Below are 21,735 nucleotides of genomic sequence, written 5' to 3' on the forward strand. Positions count from 1 at the left end.
GCAGTAAAAATAACTTTTAATTACCCACGACGAACTAGGAAGTGAAGATTTGAAGCACGTTGGTTCAGATCTTCCACGCCCTAACTTGGCTGAGGATGACAGCTACAGCGGCGGCGGAGTGAAGAAATCCGCCTCCAACGTGAGTACGGCGGCAACGAGGTCGAGGCAGTGAAGCTCTTCCTCACCGGCGACGATGGTGGTACACTACACCACAACATTGATGCAATGACACATAATCTGCCGGGAGAAGGCCATTAAGGTGGCAGAAAAACTGTCGGGACAGTGTTTCTCCCGGCAGATAGAACTGCCACAAGAACGACTGCCGAGGATTACTTCTCCCGGCAGATAAACTATTCCCGGCAGTTTCTCTCCCCCGGCGCTTCCATTTCCCGGCAGTTTGTTTTCTCCTGGCAGATTGGTGGTGACACGTGAACTATTGTTTCCGGCTGTGAAACTGCCGGCACAAACATGTCTACCCGGCAGTTAATATGCCATCAGGTTGATTTCACTTGCAAACTGTTCAACATATCTCTAATTTAATATCCATTATCTATGTCAGCTAATTTGGACAAATGTCACAACTTATATATACACTTCAATCAAAGTTACATATAGACTCATCCAAAACCTTAAAAGTTTAGAAACATTCATAGACTGATAATTCTGTACTTCCACATCCATACATGTGTTCAGTAGCATTCAGCTACAATGGTACACAAAATTTACATAAGAAAACAATATTTTGTATCTTCAAACTGAGCTACACAAATGGTTATGCACAGCGCATGGCTACAGCCATGTCCAGGAAGACAAATTACATGTTCACTCTTTTGTACACTAGATTCCACCCATTGCGCCGCTGGCGCAAGAGTGAAACGAAGGCCAAGTGGAACAGAAGCAGTGTGGAGTTCAATTATCATTGGCGCATAATAACTGTGTGCCAGGTACTTGAAGGCCTATAAAAGGAGCTGAAGGCGCACAATCACAAGACTTATCATCTGCAAATAAACTTTATATTTATAAAAAGATAAGACATGTTAAATTAGTCTAAAGATAAATAAAAATGGTATAAAGGGGTACATTAGCACGTGATCCACAAGGAAGCAATCACTTTTTATTATACACACAAAATACTACAATATTCATGAGAATAAAAATAAATTTTTACAATGTAAAAACAGATCCACAAGGAAGCAATCACTTTTTATCACTCTGCCTATTTACACACTAGTACCCAACCTCATTTTTCATAGCAGGCAAACACGAGAATAAAAACAGATCTAATTAGATTCAATAGTTATAGGAGTAATGGAAATGTTAGCATTATATAGTTATTCCCCTTATCTTAACAATAAAGAGAGTTCGGCAAATCAGAAATCGTTCACCTAAGCTATATGCACAATTGTACATACGAAGCCCACTTTTTCTGTAGACGTGCTAAGCAGTGATGCTCCATTCCTGTCAACCCTTTTCAATAATGTGATTCCCTTCTAAATTTCTGGTTGTACAGTACCTAACAACATTTGCAGGAAGCCCTGAAAAACATTTTTTCAATTGCAAACAGCTAAACCTAGATTAAATTTAAAATAAACCAGAGAAGCAAAAGGAGAAAACAAATAAAGTTTTCATGTCTAACCATCGAGTCTTTCTCAAGGATGGCTAAACAGATTAGTGGTGTAGAACAAACAAGAAGAAGGTTTCCTTTTTAGTTCCAAGAATGATTAAGACAAAATGCTAACTTGTATTACTGGACTGAGTTTACAATAGGTCTGGTGTTTTCACCGAAGCATCAGAAATGTCTCCAATCCTATTAAACAAAGCGTATTTCATCAGCCATAAACACACTAGAGTACCTAAAAGTATTATTGAGCAAGCTGATGATTTAGTTAATAAATGAACGCGTATCACAAAATTTATTAAGCTCTCGTAATCATATAACCTTGTCGATGATGGGGCAAGGAGATTACACTAATCAAAGTACACCTAGAGCAAGTATGAAGCAGTTTCTAACCAGTATATAGGAAATGAACCTAAATGAGGTGTGTGCTGATGGGCAAGAAAAGCTTCAATGTTGGACAATGGAGAAAAGAAGATCATCTGCCTTGCTTTATAGCACATCATGCAACACTGTAAAAAACATAGACATGTCACTGGTCAGGTTGAAACTTTGAAACAATGAAAAAAGAACTAAAATTCGTACATTTTTTTACTTCAGGCATCAGGCATATGGATTTCTCACCAGTAAGTGTGCCATAACAAGTGTTTTGAGTGACAAGCAAATCATGTACACCCAAAGGAGGGAGTAACTAATTGCAGGAATCACTTGCCCATAAAAAGGCATAAAGACTGATGTCATATTGTTTAGTTAACAAAAAACTACCAATCCATCTTCATAGGTCATAGTGGCTAGCACACGAAACTTAAATCCTCTTACTCTAACAACACATTCTGCAACACATATAGAAATCAACTCTTGCGAAACAACATTACAAACTCGAGTTATTATGGAGGATAACCCAAGGCATATCCGATTTACACACACAATCTACACATTTGCTCATCACACAAATTAGGAGGCATCAATAATGATACACCCATCAAGTTAACTGCGATCTTTTTATTGTACCTGAGAGAGATGTGGCCTACAGGTCGACTGTGGGCTTCAAGGTTGCTAGACGCCAGTACTGAAACAGTAGTAGGCAATTATGAGTGCTATTAACAAGAAAACAATGTTTTGGCACTGAGGAACAGTTCTATCTAATACAGAGATGACAACAGTACCTTAACTGCTAGTATTGTTGTCTAAGAAGAGCGAGGCATAGGCTAACAAAAATGCCGCAAAAGATATTACATGTTTAATCCTACATTCGAAAAAATACTATATAAGTATTTTGTTAGCAACTACCAATAGGAAAAAAAATATGTTACCTCAGTATTGAACTGCTATGAAACATTTAGCTAGATGATAAATCAGAGTAGAAATATTAGCTACTTGTGTAGAGCAAATTTTAATATCAAATCGACATTCATGTCCATAAATTTAGCTCTTCTAGATGCAGGCACCAAAAACTTTATAGAGCGCTGCATTTATAAAATATTCAGTTCTGCAATGTCTGAACCTGAATAAATAAAGACTGATCCATGTACCTAAAAAGGGTGTATACAAGCAAATGAAATTTTACAAATCATAGCACATATACCTGCATATTAAGATAACAAAATGAAATATGAGATTACAAGTACACTAACCTGGCTGAACCATTTGCAAATCATGAGCACTAGAAAATCCTCGAACAAACCAACCACTACTAGAACCAGTCTCCAATCCTTTCCCTAATAGCACCTGCATCAATTTGGTAGAAAAAGAAAAAAAACAATAAGGAAGACTTGGAGCCTAGTAGTAACTCGGTGGAAGTGGAAATCTGGCTTCGTACAGACAACTGGACAAATCCCGCCGTGAGTTCTCATCGAGCAAAGAAGGAGAGGTTCACAGATCTTACCTCGTCGAGTTTCCACCAGGACAGATCTAAGGAGCGTGTTGTACGTGCATAGTGGAGAGGAGGCACCGCGTCGCCGTTCGCGGGGAGGAAGCCATGAGGGGAATCCACCCATGCTCGTCGCCGTGTAGAAGCGAGGGAGGCGACCGGCGGTGTCGAGCAGTTCTGATGGTGGTGTCGAAGGGAGGGAGGCGACTTTGATCTCGCACACCAGATGCGTCTGGAGGGAGGCGACGCCGAGATCCAAGCACTGCCGCCATAGATCCCGATGGGGTTGCACAGATCAGCCAAGAGGGAGGGTGTGGTCAACGGCAGAGGGGTGGGGGCGGCGACGGCGGCGGTCGAGGAGGAGCGAGGGTTCGATTTGGTGGAAGGGTTCGATCTGGGGCAGAATAGGTCGGGTGGAGGCCCTCGGGCCACGGTTGTAATTCTTTTTCTTTTGGGTGATGGGTGAAAGAATTTGGTCTGTCGCGCGCTCTCCCGCGCCAATGCGCGCGTTTGGGCCAAATTACCTGGGCCTGGCGCCACGGACAGGCCCGGCAGATAGCGGGCCGTAGTTCAGTTCTCCCGGCAGATTTTACGACTTAAGATGTGGACATCATTGCTGGCAGTGTGTGCGCCCTTGTTGCTTAACTTCTACCGGCAGAATTTCCGCCCTTATGCATTCCTACCGGCAGTAATAAGATTCCCGGCAGATGATTTGCCCTTATTCTCGTATTTCTCCCGGGAGTTAATTGCCCCCAATTCAATGTTGTGTTGTAGTGGTAGCGGCGGCGCTAGGGTTGGGAAGCTAGCGCGAGGGAGTGAGATCGAGCGGAGTAAAAGTGAAGTGAGGAAGGGAGAGGGGTATTTATAGCCGAAGTGAAAAAACCGCTCGCCCGAGGAAATAGGACGAACGTGCCCCTGACCTTTCTCATTCGCTTGACATGTGTCACCCACGTATAGAGAGGTGACGATCATGTGCGATCGTGGGTGAATAGATAAACATCGCATAGAATGCGGAACGGTTTGAGCGGCAAAGCCGAAAATTTAGATAAGATAGGTTTTAAAGTTTCGTTCGCAACTTCTTTAGCTGACAAGAACACAGTGAAGATTTTGAACGAGATTCAAATAGAACGCACATGAAGAATTTGTGAGTAGACTAGGTTGAGTTTAGCATAGAGGGGGAAGGGTCCGATCACATTCACTTAGCAGAACAAGCAACTTGAAGAAATAGCAATAAGTGAATGCTGTAGAGGACATAAACTCACATATATATATATAGCCAATGAAGAAAAAACGACGGAAATGGTGAAAACAATGCAAGTTGAAAAACAACTAAGGAATTTCAAAGAACTGAGAAAAAACTCAATTGAAGATTTTCAACATTTTGTGGTGGCGTGACCCACCGTATAAGAATGATGATTTCAGACACCGGGTACAATTCTCGTTGGGTTCTGAGAATCAAATTCTTCGTTAATTTCTTCACACTTAGAGTGTTATTCTTCATTGATTGAAGAAAAATGTTTCTTCATGTGTTGCACATCTAAGTCATCAATTTTGCATAAGTGTTAGGATGAGTGTCCTTTTCAAAGAATATTCGATGATTCTAGGATATTTAGCTCACACCGCAACTTGCTAAATCTCTTCTCATCCAAGGGCTTAGTGAAGATATCAGCTAGATGTTCTTCAGTCTTCACATGGTCAATAGAGATGTCGCCCTTCAACACATGATCGCGAAGAAAATGATGACGAATCTGAATGTCCTTTGTCTTCGAGTGCTGAACTGGGTTATGAGCAATCTTGATGGCACTCTCATTGTCACAGTAGAGTGGCACATTCTTCATGTTGACACCGTAGTCCTTGAGTGTTTGCTTCATCCATAGTAGTGGAGCACAGCAAGAACCAGCAGCAATGTACTCAGCTTCAGCAGTAGACAGTGATACGCAGTTCTGTTTCTTCGAGGACCAACAGACCAAAGATCGTCCGAGGAAATGGCATGTGACAGATGTTGACTTGTGGTCCACACGATCACCAGCATAGTCAGAGTCTAAAAATCCAATGAGATCAAAAGCCGAGCCCTTGGGGTACCACAATCCAAGTGTTGGTGTGTGAGCTAGATATCGAAGAATATGCTTCACAGCCTTATGGTGTGATTCCTTTGGTGTAGCTTGAAATCGGGCACACATGCAAACACTAAGCATAATATCTAGCCTAGATGCACACAAGTACAATAAAGAACCAATCATGGAGCGGTATACCTTTTGATCGAAGTCAATACCATTTTCATCAGTGCATAGATGACCATTTGTGGGCATAGGGATTTTGACTCCTTTGCAATCTTGCATGCCGAATTTCCTCAATACGTCCTTGAGGTATTTCTCTTAAGATATGAATATGCCATTGCACTGTTGACGAATCTGAAGACCTAAGAAGAATTTCAATTCTCCCATCATAGACATGCTATATTCTTCAATCATCATATAGCAAATTCATCACGGTAACGTTGGTCAATACAGCCGAAAATGATATCATCAACATATATTTGGCACACAAACAATTCACCATCATAAGATTTAGTGAAAAGAGTTGGGTCAAGTGAACCGGGTTTGAAGCCTTTCTTCATGAGGAATTCCTTCAAAGTATCATACCACGCCCGTGGGGCCTGATTGAGGCCATAGAGGGTCTTATTGAATCTGAAGACTTTGTCAGGATGCTTTGGATCTTCAAAACCTGGGGGTTGAGCAACATATACTTCTTCCTCAAGCTTACCATTGAGGAATGCACTTTTCACATCCATTTGATATAAGATGATATCATGATGGTTAGCATAAGCAAGTAATATGCAAATAGCCTCAAGTCTAGCAACAGGTGCAAAAGTTTGATCCAAATCAATTCCTTCAACCTGTGTGTAGCCTTGAACTACAAGCCGTGCCTTATTCCTCATCACAAGGCCATTTTCATCTTGCTTGTTGTGGTAGATCCACTTTGTGCCGATGATATTGTGCTTGCGAGGATCTGGACGTTTAACCAGTTCCCAGATGTTGTTGAGCTTGAATTGATGTAATTCCTCTTGCATAGCTTGAATCCACTCAGGCTCCAGAAATGCTTCATCTACCTTAGTGGGCTCTGTGATAGAGATGAAAGCAAAGTGCCCACAAAAGTTAGATAAATGTGAAGCTCTTGAGCGTGTGAGAGGACCTGGAATGTTGATGTCGCTGATGATTTTCTCAATTTGCACTTCATTTACAACGTGAGGATGAGCGGGTTGACGTTGAGGAATTTGATCAGCATTTTCTTCAGCACCATTTTCCTCAGGTGCATCAACATGACGTTCCTCGTGTTTTGGAATGACTTCTTCAGCAGATTATTCAGTAGGAATGACATCCTCAGTAGCCTTGAACTTAATAGATTCCTTAGGGGGTATTTTATCTGTCACAGGAGGTAGGTGCTCTCTTTGCGAGCCATTAGTTTCACCGAACCGCACATCTACAGTTTCAACAACCTTGTGATGACAGATGTTGAAGACTCTGTAGGTGTGCGAGTCCTTACCATAACCGAGCATAAAACCTTCATGTGCTTTCGGTGCAAATTTAGAACTGTGATGAGGGTCTCTAATCCAACATTTAGCACCGAAGACTTCGAAATAACTCACATTGGGTTTCTTGTCAGCAAGGAGTTCATATGCGGTCTTCTTGAAGAATTTGTGAAGATATACCCTGTTGATGATGTGGCACGCAGTATCGATTGCCTCAGGCCAAAAGCGAGGAGGCGTCTTGTACTCATCAAGCATAGTGCAGGCCATCTCAACAAGAGTCATGTTCTTGCGCTCCATGACGCCATTTTGGTGAGGAGTATAAGGAGCATATAACTCATGAGTAATACCTAGTTCATCAAGATAGTCATCAAGACCGGTGTTCTTGAACTCAGTTCCATTATCACTTCTGATGTGCTTGATCTTCACACCAAAGTTGGTTGAAGCCCTCGATGAAAATCGTTTGACAACTTCCAGCAATTCAGTTTTGTAAGTGATGATATGGACCCATGTATATCGAGAATAATCATCAACAATAACAAAGCCATATAAGGATGCAGCATTAGTAAATGTGGCATAGTGAGTAGGGCCAAAGAGATCTATGTGAAGTAATTCAAATGGTCGAGAAGTAGTCATGATAGTATTCCTAGATGCTTGGCCTTGGTCATCTTTCCAGCTTCACAGGCTCCGCACAAGTGATCCTTGAGGAATTTGACATTTTCAATGCCAATGACATGCTTCTTCTTCGCGAGCGTGTGAAAATTCATCATGCCAGCATGACCAAGTCGATGATGCCATATCCAGCCTTCTCAAGCTTTTGCAAGTAGATATGTAGCAGGTTGTGGTCCTGTAGAGAAATCAACAATATACAAATCTCCTCTCCTAAAGCCCTCGAAGACTTTGGAATTGTCAGCTTCCATGATCACAACACAACGATACTTGCCAAAGACAACAACCATATCAACATCACAAAGCATTGAGACAGACATGAGGTTGAACCCGAAGGACTCGACAAGCATGACTTTGTCCATGTGTCGATCCTTTGAGATTGCAATCTTACCTAGACCCAATACCTTGTTTTTGCCTTTGTCAGCGTAGGTGATATGCTTCAGATGTGATGGAGATAAAGCAGAGTCCATCAATAAGCTCCTGTCACCAGTCATGTGATTTGTACATCACTATCGAGGACCCACTCAATGGCTTTGGGTTGATCATCCTGCAGATGAATTAGTGCAACTTACGGACTCATATACTTCAGCAGTGAAGAATATGATATCAATTTCATCAGATCAATTTCATCAAGCAATAGAACAGATAAAGCACTATGAGGACGTGAGAAAGGAAAATTCATTTCTTCATGATTAGCTTGCGTCCTTTCAAACACATTCAGGTCTCCAGCAAATTCTTCAGACGATTAAGTTCGTCTGGAGACCTGATCCTGCATAAGAGATTAGTTCCTTTTCTTCACCACCCACATCTAAAGGGGTGGCAAAGAGTTCATCATTCTACGGGCTCCATAAGAGAAAGGTGGCATAGATGCCAATCAACTTCGTTTCACATAAGAGGGGTTAGGGTAAGAATAAGAGTAAGCAGACAAATTCTTCGAGGACTTATGAACATAATGATTTGAAGAATAATGCACATATCCATAATCCTTAGATCTTCCCTGCGAAACAGACGGGTTAGCACGATGATGTTCATATGAGGACTTTGATCCTTTTGAGGAATTTGATCCATGTGAGGAGTTTGGTCCGTATGAGGACTTGGATCCATATGAAGAATTTGGTCCATATGAAGAATTTGATCTGGGGTTCCTATTCTTCACAGGTGGTGTCATGATGACATTCACCTGAAGATTTTCAAGGCACCTTTTGGGAACCCAAATTTTCTTCATAGGAGGACCGTTCCTGCAGTTAGTGCCAACATATCTAGCAAATACTTCACCATTCTGTGTTTTGAACAGTTTATAATTGGAGTCAAATAACTCATCAGAAGAATATGAAGATTCACATGTAAATCCAGATAGAGTAGATGGATCCACTGAAGGTCGCTTTGCAGCAACCCATGAGGTTTTGGGATACTGCTCAGGTTTCCAGTAGGTCCCATCAGCATTGAGTTTCCTCTCAAAGGCAATACCCTCTTTCCTAGGGTTCCTGTTGAGGATCTTCTTTTTAAGCACATCACAAAGAGCCTGATGCCCTTTGAGGCTTTTGTACATGCCTGTCATATACAATTCCTTCAGCCCTGCATCATCTGATACTAGCAATGTCCTCAGATGAGGAATTAGTGACAGCAGAGGCATTTGAAGAATTTGCAGCAATGGAAGTATTTGAGCATTCAGGTGAAGAATTAGCAGTTTCACGTTCAATGCACTTCAAGCATGGAGGAACAAATTCATCATGGGTAGCGTTGATCTGTTGAGCAAGTAATGAATCACGCTCCTTCTGAAGATCTTCATAACTCACTCTTAACTGCACAAGATCTTGCTTTCTTTGAAGAAATTCATAAGAAAGCTTCTCATGATCAGATAGGAGAGTGTTATGATGACCTTGAAGATTGTCAAACTTGGACTGAAGTCTCTGAAGATTTTCAGTCAAGATTTTAGTGTGATCCATTTCCTCGCCCAACATATCATCACTTTTATCTAGCATGTTTTGAACCTTTTCAAGAGCCTTTTGTAGTTTCACAGCAATCTTAGCAAGTTTAGAATAGATGGGTTTGAGGTTTTCATCAGATTCATCCTCACTAGATTCAGAGGAGGGATATTTGAGTACCTTTGAGCCTTTTGCCATGAAGCAATAGGTGGGAGCATAGTCCTCATCGCCGTCATCAGTAGTGTTGGGGAGGCCCTTTTCTTCAGAGTTGAAGATGGACTTGCTGAGGAACGCGGTAGCGAGGGCTAGGCTCGCCACACCAGAGTCTGACTCCTCAGATTCCTCCTCTTCCTCATTTTCCTCAGATTCAGCCTCAGAGTACATTTCCTTGCCAATGAACGCCCAAGCCTTCTTGGAGCTGCTCTTCTTGTGAGATGAGGACCTTGAAGGTTTTGATGACGAGGACTTTGAAGATTTCTTCTTCTTCTTTGAATCATCAGAACTGTAATCCTTGACTTCTTCTTCTTTGATCCCTTTTCCCACTGAGGACAATCTTGAATGTAGTGTCCAGGCTTCTTGCATTTGTGGCAGAGTCTCTTCTTGTAATCATGGGATGAGGAATCTATTATCAAGTCACCACTTCTTGAGGATTTACCAAAGCGACCACGTCTTGAGAACTTTTGGAACTTCCTAACGAGCATAGCTAGCTCCTGGCTCAGTTCTTTAGGGTCACCAAGGCTGCTGTCAGAATCTTCACCATCAGATTCAGACACTGCCTTGGCCTTTAGAGCCCGTGATCTACCATAGCTTGGTCCATAGAGATCTCTCTTCTCAGCAAGCTGGAACTCATGAGTGTTTAGTCTCTCGAGCATATCGGCAGGATCAAGTGACTTGTAGTCTCCACGTTCTTGTATCATCAATGCCAAGGTATCAAATGAGGAATCAAGCGATCTCAGCAATTTCTTCACCACCTCATGTTCGGTGATATCAGTGGCACCAAGTGCTTGAAGCTCATTTGAGATGTCAGTGAGGTGATCAAATGTCTGCTGAACATTTTCATTGTCGATTCTTTTGAAGCGGTTGAAGAGATTTCGAAGAACGTCAACTCAAGAGTCACGCTGTGTTGAGACTCCCTCATTGACCTTGGACAACCTGTCCTAGATAAGCTTAGGTGTCTAAAAAGCACTCACTCTGCCATACTGCCTGTGGCGACCCGACCCGAATGGATCAAGTCTACTGTGCTCCGGTGTCATCCCTGGATCAGTAATGCTGACACCACACAGTACTTCGAAGGATTTATAGCAGAGTTGCAATCACACACTTATTACATCGATGTCTCAAAGAGAACTTATTACAATAAATATGGCTTAAGGCCATCTAATAACGATAACAGCGGAAGACTCGGAAGATAAATGGGTCCATCAACTCCAACGGCATCACTGAGTATAGAACCACGACCTAAAAGCACCTTACTCGTCGTCTGAAAAGTCTGCAACATGAGAAGTTGCAGCCCGAAAACGGGTCAGCACATGGAATATGCTGTCAATGTAACACATAGAGAGTAATGGAATGAAACAGCTATACTACATGCATATATGGCTGGTGGAAAGCTCTATGGTTACAGTTTTGTGTAAAGCCAGTTTTTCCCTACTGCAAAGGAATAAATTTATTTAACTATCATGGTGGTTGTTAAACATCGAGAATGGTTGATAGCATTCCGATCCCAATTAAGTGAACAATTAAAACCCAACAACATTAATTAGAAGTAACGTGATGAGATTCACATGATATTCAAGTACTAGATACTCAAGTTGTCCATAACCGGGGACACGGCTAATCATGATTAGTTTGTACACTCTGCAGAGGTTTGCGCACTTTTCCCCACAAGACTCGATCGCCCCCGTTTGATTTCTCGCACTGCAGGGTGTTTGAGAAGACGGATGACCGAGACACAGTCTTTCAGAAGCGCTAGCACCTTACATGTGGGTAGACCGGTACACCTACTTTCCCCTACATCTGCTAGTCTACCCGTAAGAGTTCGCACGACTTAATCAACTATGCCAGAGCCCATAATGGCTTGTGGCTGCACACAGAAGTTACTAGCATGAATGATCTTATGATCCCTTTGAGCCTGGGTGGCGGTCCGAAATAAAAACAGGCAAGTCCTGATAGACATCAGGTGCCTCAATCCACCCAGATGTGTGTTTAAGTTGCCACCTTAGGTAAACCATTAAATTATCAATCTCACATTTGTCATGGATATCACTCACCCAATCCACGTCTACTAGCATAGCATGGCATAAGAAGCAAACGTAGAAGTAACTCCCAAAGGTTTCATAATAATACAGGTAATAGGTACTACCTCATCTACTTCCCATCCCACAATTTAATTAGATCCTAATCATGCAATGTGAGAGGATTGATCTAATGCAATAAAACATGGGTTGTAGAAAAGGTATGATCAAAGTGTTACTTGCCTTGCTGATGATCCGCGAGACCTAGGGTTTCGAAGTAACAAGCGGCGCAATCCGGGTGATCTATCACAGACAAACAACAAGCACACAATAAGTACTCATCTAATGCACAGGTAAAACTTGAACAAGAGAACGAACCAGAAATTTCAACTTAAGAACTCCGGTTGGCAAAGAAAGAACGAACCGAACAAAGAAACGGAAAACAAACGGCGAAAGAAAACAACTCGGTTCTAGCAGGTTGAAACTAGGTCAAATTTTATTGTGGCAAAAACTTGTTCAAGTTGATTAGTCGGAACGGCGGTTTCGAGACGAAACTCCAGGCGCTTGAATCACCTGATTCCGATAAACGAGCGGGAAGAAAGACTAGAACGAAGATCGGATCTGAGATCACGATCGCGGAATAAATCCGACGAAAAGAAAGAGATGAACAGTTAAACGAACGGGCGTCGTTAACCGGGAAAAATCGGTGATCACGTTCGTTGAGACGAACGGTCTGAAAGAAGAATGAAAACCGATCTAGGGTTTTGGAAGAAAACCGAAACAAAGCCGGAAAGAAAACGGAAAAGAAACGGAACGGTTCTTTTAAGAAAAACCGAACCAGGGAAAGAAAAAGAGGCGCGGCGCGGGGCTACCTCCGGCGAGGCGGAACTCCGGCGGCGGCGGGGCAAGGGCGGCGGCGGCGGCTTGGGCGCGGGTGGCGGCGCGGCTAGAGGCGGCGGCGGCTTGGGGAGGAGGGGGGGTGTTGGTATTTATATAGGATGAGGGGGTCTCTTGCCTGGGGAAGGGGCAAGGGGAGGCGGCGGCGGCTTGGAGTCCCGCTGGGACTCGGCCTGGCGGCGGGGCTGGCGGCCGGCGCGCGCGGCTGGGCCGGCCTTGGCCCAGGCGGCTGGGCCTGCGTCCCTCTTTTTAAAAAAAAATCGGTTACGCGCACAGAAAAACAAAAGAAAGAAAATCTAAACGTACTCCGAAAAATCTAAAGTAAATTTTCCCCGACTCCTAAAAATGAGTCGAACAAAATGAACTGTTCTCCGGGCCTAAAATGCAAATTTTGAAAACGCGCATTTTTCCCTATCCAAATAAAACGCAAAAGAACTCCGGCAAAACTAAAATTTGATTTATTCATTAGATCTTCATTTTTCCTAACTTTGGGAAAGTCATATTATTCCCTCTCTCATTTTGATATTGGAAAAATAATTGAAGATGAAATAAATAAATCAAATGATCCTCTTTTCCAAATTTGAGAAAACTCTCAAATATGAAAATAACGAAATCTCCAACTCTCTCCGAAGGTCCTTGAGTTGCGTGAAATTTCTAGGATCAACCAAAATGCATGAAAATATGATATGCATGATGATCTAGTGTATAACATTCCAAATTGCAAATTTGGGATGTTACAAACCTACCCCCCTTAAGATGAATCTCGCCCTCGAGATTCGGGTTGGCTAGAAAATAGGTGAGGGTGGTCCTTGAGCAAATCTTCTTCTCTTTCCCAGGTGGCTTCATCCTCTGAGTGGTGGTTCCACTGAACTTTGCAAAACTTGATAACCTTGCTGCGGGTAACTCTGCTGGCATAATCGAGAATCTTGACTGGCTTCTCCTCATACGTTAAGTCGTCCTTCAACTGAATTGCTTCGAGTGGCACGGTATCACTTAGCGGTACCTCTGCCATCTCGGCATGACATTTCTTCAGCTGAGAAACATGGAATACATCATGAACTCCTGACAGTCCCTCTGGTAATTCCAACTTATAAGCGACTTCTCCCATACATTGCAAGATCTTATACGGTCCAACGAAACGCGGTGCTAACTTTCCCTTAACTCCAAAGCGCTTAACTCCTCGAAGTGGGGATACTCGGAGATAAACTCGGTCTCCGGTTTCGTAGACTGTCTCCTTGCGTTTAGAATCTGCATAGCTCTTCTGCCTGGACTGGGCTACCTTGAGCCTAACGCGAATCAACTTAACTTTCCGTTCAGACTCCTTAATCAAATCTGGTCCAAAGAATTGACGGTCTCCAACTTCGTCCCATGACAACGGTGTCCTGCACCTCCTTCCGTATAAAGCTTCGAAAGGTGCCATCTTCAAACTGGTTTGGTAACTGTTGTTATAAGAAAACTCTGCATATGGCAAGTTATCGTCCCAGCTAGATCCATAATCTAGTGCACAAGCTCTCAGCATATCTTCCAAAATCTGATTGACTCTCTCGGTCTGTCCATCTGTCTGTGGATGAAAAGCTGTGCTGAACTCTAGTCTGGTTCCTAAAGTTTCATGCAACTGATTCCAAAACTTTGAGGTAAATTGGGTTCCTCTATCTGATACGATACTCCTCGGAACTCCATGCAAACAAATGATCCTAGTCATGTATATCTTCGCCAACTTGGCACTGGTGTAAGTGGTCTTAACTGGAATGAAATGTGCTACCTTTGTCAAACGATCAACTACTACCCATATCGAGTCATTGCCTGATTTTGTCCTGGGTAGTCCTGTGATAAAATCCATGCCTATCTTATCCCACTTCCATTCGGGTATCGACAATGGTTGTAACAATCCTGCTGGCTTCTGATGCTCTGCCTTTACTCTCTGACATACTTCACAAATTGCTACATATGCTGCAATATCCTTCTTCATTCCGGTCCACCAGAATGTTTCCTTCAAATCCAAATACATCTTGGTATTCCCTGGGTGAATCGAATACGGTGAATCATGTGCCTCTTGCAAAATCAACTTCCTGATCTCCGGGTCATTTGGCACATAAACACGGTCCTCAAACCATAGGGTATCGTGCTCATCCTCACGAAATCCCTTTGCTTTTCCTTCGCTCAATTTCTCTTGTATAGTAGCAATCTCCTTGTCAGATTTCTGAGCTTCTCTGATTTTATCCATCAATGTTGACTGAATCTCCAATGCTGCTACATAGCCTCTCGGAACTATTTCCAAACATAGCTCACGAAGGTTTTCTGCTAACTCCTTGGGTATTTTCCCCGTCATTAGAGTATTGACATGGCTCTTACGGCTCAATGTGTCAGCTACTACATTAGCTTTTCCGGGATGGTAATGCAATCTCATGTCATAATCCTTGATGAGCTCCAACCATCTCCTTTGTCCGAGGTTCAACTCCTTCTGAGTGAAAATGTACTTCAAACTCTTATGATCCGTGTACACCTCACAATGATTTCCAATGAGGAAATGTCTCCACGTTTTCAATGCATGCACTACGGCTGCTAACTCCAAATCATGCGTGGCATAATTCAACTCATGAGGCTTCAGTTGTCGTGAAGCATACGAAACAACTCTTCCTTCCTGCATAAGCACTGCTCCAAGTCCTCGACGTGAAGCGTCGCAATACACCTCATAATCCTTGGTCTGATCTGGCAAAATCAATACTGGTGAGGTAACCAAGCGTTTCTTCAACTCCTGGAAACTAGCATCACACTCCTCAGTCCATTTGAACTTAGTATCCTTCTTCAACAATTCAGTCATAGGATTTGCAATCTTTGAAAAGTTCTTAATGAACCTCTGGTAGTATCCTGCGAGTCCAAGAAAACTCCGGATCTCTCCAACTGTCGTTGGTGATTCCCATTCGGTTACAGTCTCAACCTTAGTGGGGTCAACTGCTATACCTTCTCCGGATATAACGTGTCTGAGGAATCCAACTTCCTTCAACCAAAACTCACATTTGCTGAATTTGGCGTATAACTGATGTTCCCTTAGTTTCTCCAAAACCAAACGCAAATGTTCCTTATGCTCCTCTTCATTCTTTGAATAAACCAGGATGTCATCAATGAACACTACGACGAACTTATCCAAAAACTCCATAAACACTTTATTCATCAGGTTCATAAAATAGGCAGGTGTGTTAGTCAATCCAAATGACATAACGGTATACTCATACAATCCATATCTCGTGGTGAATGCTGTCTTAGGTATGTCCTGCTCCCGAATCTTCAATTGATGGTACCCTGATCGCAAATCGATCTTGGAAAACACTTTAGCTCCTTGCAACCGATCAAACAGACCGTTGATCATTGGCAGTGGGTACTTGTTCTTGATGGTTACTTCATTCAATCCCCGATAATCTACAACCATCCTTAATGATCCATCCTTCTTTTCCACTAGAAGTACGGGTGATCCCCAAGGTGAAGAACTTGGGCGAATGTAACCTTTATCCAATAACTCCTTAATCTGATTCTTAATTTCCACCAAATCCTTTGCTGGCATCCGGTACGGTCGCTTCGATATTGGGCCTGTACCTGGCAATAACTCAATCAAAAACTCAATGTCTCTATCCGGTGGCATGCCTGGCAATTCCTCAGGAAATACATCAGGAAAATCCTTCACCACTGGTACTTCCTCTTGCACAACTCCTGTTAGGCAGTTTACTTGTGTCCTGTTTGGCACATGCCGGGATACATACTTGATCCTTCTTCCTTCTGGTGTGGTAAGCAAAATTGTCTTACTGGCGCAATCGATGTTTCCTCCATACATCGACAGCCAATCCATACCAAGAATCACATCCAGACCTTGGGACTCCAGAATAATTAAATCCGTTGGGAAAACATGCCTTCCTATACTTAATGGTACTTGGAAACATCCTTGTCTGGCCATGTACTCTGCTCCTGGCGAGCTTACTAGCATAGGCGTTTTAAGAATCCTAGTGGACAAGCTATACTTTTCCACAAATCCCCTTGATATGTATGAATGCGATGCACCAGTATCAAAAAGAACGAGTGCGGTAATTGACTTAACCAAAACTTACCGATTACTGCATCAGGCTGATCTTCAACCTCCTCCACATTAACGTGGTTCACCTGTCCCCTATTGAAAGGGTTCGGCTTTTTCCCAGAGCTTCCATTGCCATTTCCATTCTGGCCTTCGGGACATTCATTGGCATAATGTCCGGTCTTGGAACACTTGAAACAGGTGACTTGACTCAGATCTCTCTTGGTTGGGGTCGATGGGGTGGTACGGTTCTGGCCGTTGCTTCCTCCATTCCCATTACCATTCTTGTGGCCATTATGGTTGTGCGAACTACCTCCTCCATGGGTATGCTGAAACTGAAATCCCGGTTTAGGGGTAAAACGGGGCTTCTGCTGGGCTCCAGAGTTATACTTCCCCTGTCCATATTTCCTCTTGCGGTTCTCAATCTGCTGTTGCTTCCCTTCAATCATGATGACACGATCTACCAACTCCTGGTAGTTGTTGAAACTTGCTACCATCAATTGCATGCTTAGTTCATCATTCAGTCCTTCCAGAAACTTCTCCTGCTTAGCTGCATCCGTAGCAACGTCATCTGGGGCATAACGTGCTAACTTGCTGAAATCGTCAACGTACTGGCCAACTGTCCTTCCTCCTTGGTGTAAGTTGCGAAACTCACGCTTCTTCATGGCCATAGCTCCTGCTGAAACATGGGCAGTGCGGAAAGCTTGCTGAAACTGATCCCATGTGACAGTGTCAACTGGGTAAGTGGCTGTGAAATTCTCCCACCATGCTGCCGCGGGTCCGTCAAGCTGGTGAGCGGCAAACTTCACTTTCTCACCATCCGTGCATCCTGCAGTGGTCAACTCCCTTCCTATCTTGCGGAGCCAATCGTCTGCTACTATTGGCTCAGTGCTACTGGAAAACACCGGCGGATTCAGCCTAAGGAAATGGGCTAAGTGGTCAACAGGTGGTGGTGGTGGTGGTGGGTTGTTGTTGTTGTTCTGCTGGTTCTGGACTAACATCTGCATCAATTGATTCTGCTGCTGGATCAACTGAGTGAGCTCCGGTGGGAATCCATTGTCACGTCTCGAAGGCATCTGAGGGTTTAGAAAAGACAAGAATTAAGAATAGAGTGAGGTCTAAAGGGAAAACACTACCCCAATGCACATGAGCAAATGCACACAAAATCACTTCATTCAATCAAACAAGGGCTTACAATCGGTCTAAAACTATCGCAAAAGTGCTCGAACTATTGTGTTTACATGGGGGAATACTACTACTATCTGGTGGTCATCTAGAAATTTGAACCGGTGGAAGACTCCATGATATCTGCTCCAGCTTCGTCTTCAAAGTCGGGTTCACTTGGATCCGAATCGGTGTCGTCGATGATGATGTAGTTGTCCGGACATGCGATGTACTCGTCTTCCTCCTTGGATGCTAACTTCCTCCTGAGTTCTTCAATCTCCTGCTTAAGATCGCCATTGTGTCTTGCTAGAGCTACGATCTCGTCCATGTAGTCCTTGCGTGTAGACTTCAGTTCTAATTCTAGCTCGATGATCCTTGCCTTTGCATTCTTCAACTCTATCATATCATTGCACATCTGGTTCTCGTGGCGTCAAATGTGCTGGTTTAACTCCTGGATGAAAGATGAAATGGATCTATCCTTCTTGGTGCTGACTAACTCCCATTGTTCGTCTCGGTGTCCGCAAATCTGGTAGATAGTGTCCTTGAGGTCTTCTTGATAAACTTCTCCAATGCGTCCCATGGTGATATGAGCTGCCATGCTCCTTCCTAGACTCCAGGTTGGTGCATTGAAAACACTATCTATGGGCTTCGTGATTAGTGCGAATGTCCTTCCCGGAACATGAGCTTGAATCTTCCAGCGCTCCTCTTCAGGCAGAGTGGCATTGAAGGTTCCCGTGAAGCTTGGTAATCCAATGTTCAGGTACTTGGTGACTTCCTTCAGGTGAAATCCAAATGGTGTGCCTTCATCCAGTTGAGCGCACTTAATCTTTGCGTTCGTCATCCTAAAGGAGTAGAAAAAATGAGGAGTTAGAAAATCAGAAGAGAATGGTGATCTATGGCTTTAACTTAGTGGTCATGTCCTACAGTCAGCGTGTGCTCTGATACCATCTCTGTGGCGACCCGACCCGAATGGATCAAGTCTACTGTGCTTCGGTGTCATCCCTGGATCAGTAATGCTGACACCACACAGTACTTCGAAGGATTTATAGCAGAGTTGCAATCACACACTTATTACATTGATGTCTCAAAGAGAACTTATTACAATAAATATGGCTTAAGGCCATCTAATAACGATAACAGCGGAAGACTCGGAAGATAAATGGGTCCATCAACTCCAACGGCATCACTGAGTATAGAACCACGACCTAAAAGCACCTTACTCGTCGTCTGAAAAGTCTGCAACATGAGAAGTTGCAGCCCGAAAACGGGTCAGCACATGGAATATGCTGGCAATGTAACACATAGAGAGTAATGGAATGAAACAGCTATACTACATGCATATATGGCTGGGGGAAAGCTCTACGGTTACAGTGTTTTGCGTAAAGCCAGTTTTTCCCTACTGCAAAGGAATAAATTTATTTAACTATCATGGTGGTTGTTAAACATCGAGAATGGTTGACAGCATTCCGATCCCAATTAAGTGAACAATTAAAACCCAACAACATTAATTAGAAGTAACGTGATGAGATTCACATGATATTCAAGTACTAGATACTCAAGTTGTCCATAACCGGGGACACGGCTAATCATGATTAGTTTGTACACTCTGCAGAGGTTTGCGCACTTTTCCCCACAAGACTCGATCGCCTCCGTTTGTTTCTCGCACTACATGGTGTTTGAGAAGACGGATGACCGAGACACAGTCTTTCAGAAGCGCTAGCACCTTACATGTGGGTAGACCGGTACACCTACTTTCCCCTACATCTGCTAGTCTACCCGTAAGAGTTCGCACGACTTAATCAACTATGCCAGAGCCCATAATGGCTTGTGGCTGCACACGGAAGTTACTAGCATGAATGATCTTATGATCCCTTTGAGCCTGGGTGGCGGTCCGAAATAAAAACAGGCAAGTCCTGATAGACATCAGGTGCCTCAATCCACCCAGATGTGTGTTTAAGTTGCCACCTTAGATAAACCATTAAATTATCAATCTCACATCTGTCATGGATATCACTCACCCAATCCACGTCTACTAGCATAGCATGGCATAATAAGCAAACGTAGAAGTAACTCCCAAAGGTTTCATAATAATACAGGTAATAGGTACTACCTCATCTACTTCCCATCCCACAATTTAATTAGATCCTAATCATGCAATGTGAGAGGATTGATCTAATGCAATAAAACATGGGTTGTAGAAAAGGTATGATCAAAGTGTTACTTGCCTTGCTGATGATCCGCGAGACCTAGGGTTTCAAAGTAACAAGCGGCGCAATCCGGGTGATCTATCGCAGACAAACAACAAGCACACAATAAGTACTCATCTAATGCACAGGTAAAACTCGAACAAGAGAACGAACCAGAAAGTTCAACTTAAGAACTCCGGTTGGCAAAGAAAGAACGAACCGAACAAAGAAACGGAAAACAAACGGCGGAAGAAAACAACTCGGTTCTAGCAGGTTGAAACTAGGTCAAATTTTATTGTGGCAAAAACTTGTTCAAGTTGATTAGTCGGAACGGCGGTTTCGAGACAAAACTCCAGGCGCTTGAATCACCTGATTCCGATAAACGAGCGGGAAGAAAGACTAGAACGAAGATCGGATCTGAGATCACGATCGCGGAATAAATCCGACGAAAAGAAAGAGATGAACGGTTAAACGAACGGGCGTCGTTAACCGGGAAAAATCGGTGATCACGTTCGTTGAGACGAACGGTCCGAAAGAAGAATGAAAACCGATCTAGGGTTTCGGAAGAAAACCGAAACAAAGCCGGAAAGAAAATGGAAAAGAAACGGAATGGTTCTTTTAAGAAAAACCGAACCGGGGAAAGAAAAAGAGGCGCGGCGCGGGGCTACCTCCGGCGAGGAGGAACTCCGGCGGCGGCGGGGCAAGGGCGGCGGCGGCGGCGGCTAGGCGGCGGCTTGGGCACGGGTGGCGGCGCGGCTAGAGGCGGCGGCGGCTTGGGGAGGAGGGGGGGTGTTGGTATTTATATAGGATGGGGGGGGTCTCTTGCTTGGGGAAGGGGCAAGGGGAGGCGGCGGCTTGGAGTCCCGCTGGGACTCGGCCTGGCGGCGGGGCTGGCGGCTGGCGCGCGCAGCTGGGCCGGCCTTGGCCCAGGCGGCTGGGCCTGTGTCCCTCTTTTTTTTTTAAATCGGTTACGCGCGCAGAAAAACAAAAGAAAGAAAATCTAAACGAACTCCGAAAAATCTAAAGTAAATTTTCCCCGACTCCTAAAAATGAGTCGAACAAAATGAACTTTTCTCCGGGCCTAAAATGCAAATTTTGAAAACGCGCATTTTTCCCTATCCAAATAAAACGCAAAAGAACTCTGGCAAAACCAAAATTTGATTTATTCATTAGATCTTCATTTTTCCTAACTTTGGGAAAGTCATATTATTCCCTCTCTCATTTTGATATTGGAAAAATAATTGAAGATGAAATAAATAAATCAAATGATCCTCTTTTCCAAATTTGAGAAAACTCTCAAATATGAAAATAACGAAATCTCCAACTCTCTCCGAAGGTCCTTGAGTTGCATGAAATTTCTAGGATCAACCAAAATGCATGAAAATATGATATGCATGATGATCTAGTGTATAACATTCCAAATTGCAAATTTGGGATGTTACACTGCCCTTTGCTCTGATGGCCACATATGATATTCTTCGCTTGAGAGTCTAGTTGCTTGAATCTCTTCACATCAGCAGCGTTGATGGTGGGAGTGACAGAGGGAACACCATTCTCCACAACGTACCAGAGATCGTTATCAATTGCCT

The 21,735-nt window shown here is 43.4% G+C and overlaps 1 protein-coding gene across 1 annotated transcript; it reads right to left on the reverse strand.

The window, feature by feature from the left end:
• Nucleotides 1-624: 624 nt before the first annotated feature.
• Nucleotides 625-4,162, reverse strand: LOC125532782. Its single transcript, XM_048696697.1, has 5 exons — nt 4,138-4,162; nt 3,501-4,015; nt 3,250-3,343; nt 2,627-2,684; nt 625-2,127 (listed from the first exon to the last, which is right to left on the reverse strand). The coding sequence occupies exons 1-5, from the start codon at nt 4,160-4,162 to the stop codon at nt 2,118-2,120; spliced, it is 702 nt and encodes a 233-aa protein (XP_048552654.1). The 3' UTR covers nt 625-2,117.
• Between the last annotated feature and the right edge of the window lie 17,573 nt (nt 4,163-21,735).

This window comes from Triticum urartu, chromosome 1 (genome assembly GCF_003073215.2).
Source record: "Triticum urartu cultivar G1812 chromosome 1, Tu2.1, whole genome shotgun sequence".
NCBI classification, from domain to species: Eukaryota; Viridiplantae; Streptophyta; class Magnoliopsida; order Poales; family Poaceae; genus Triticum; species Triticum urartu.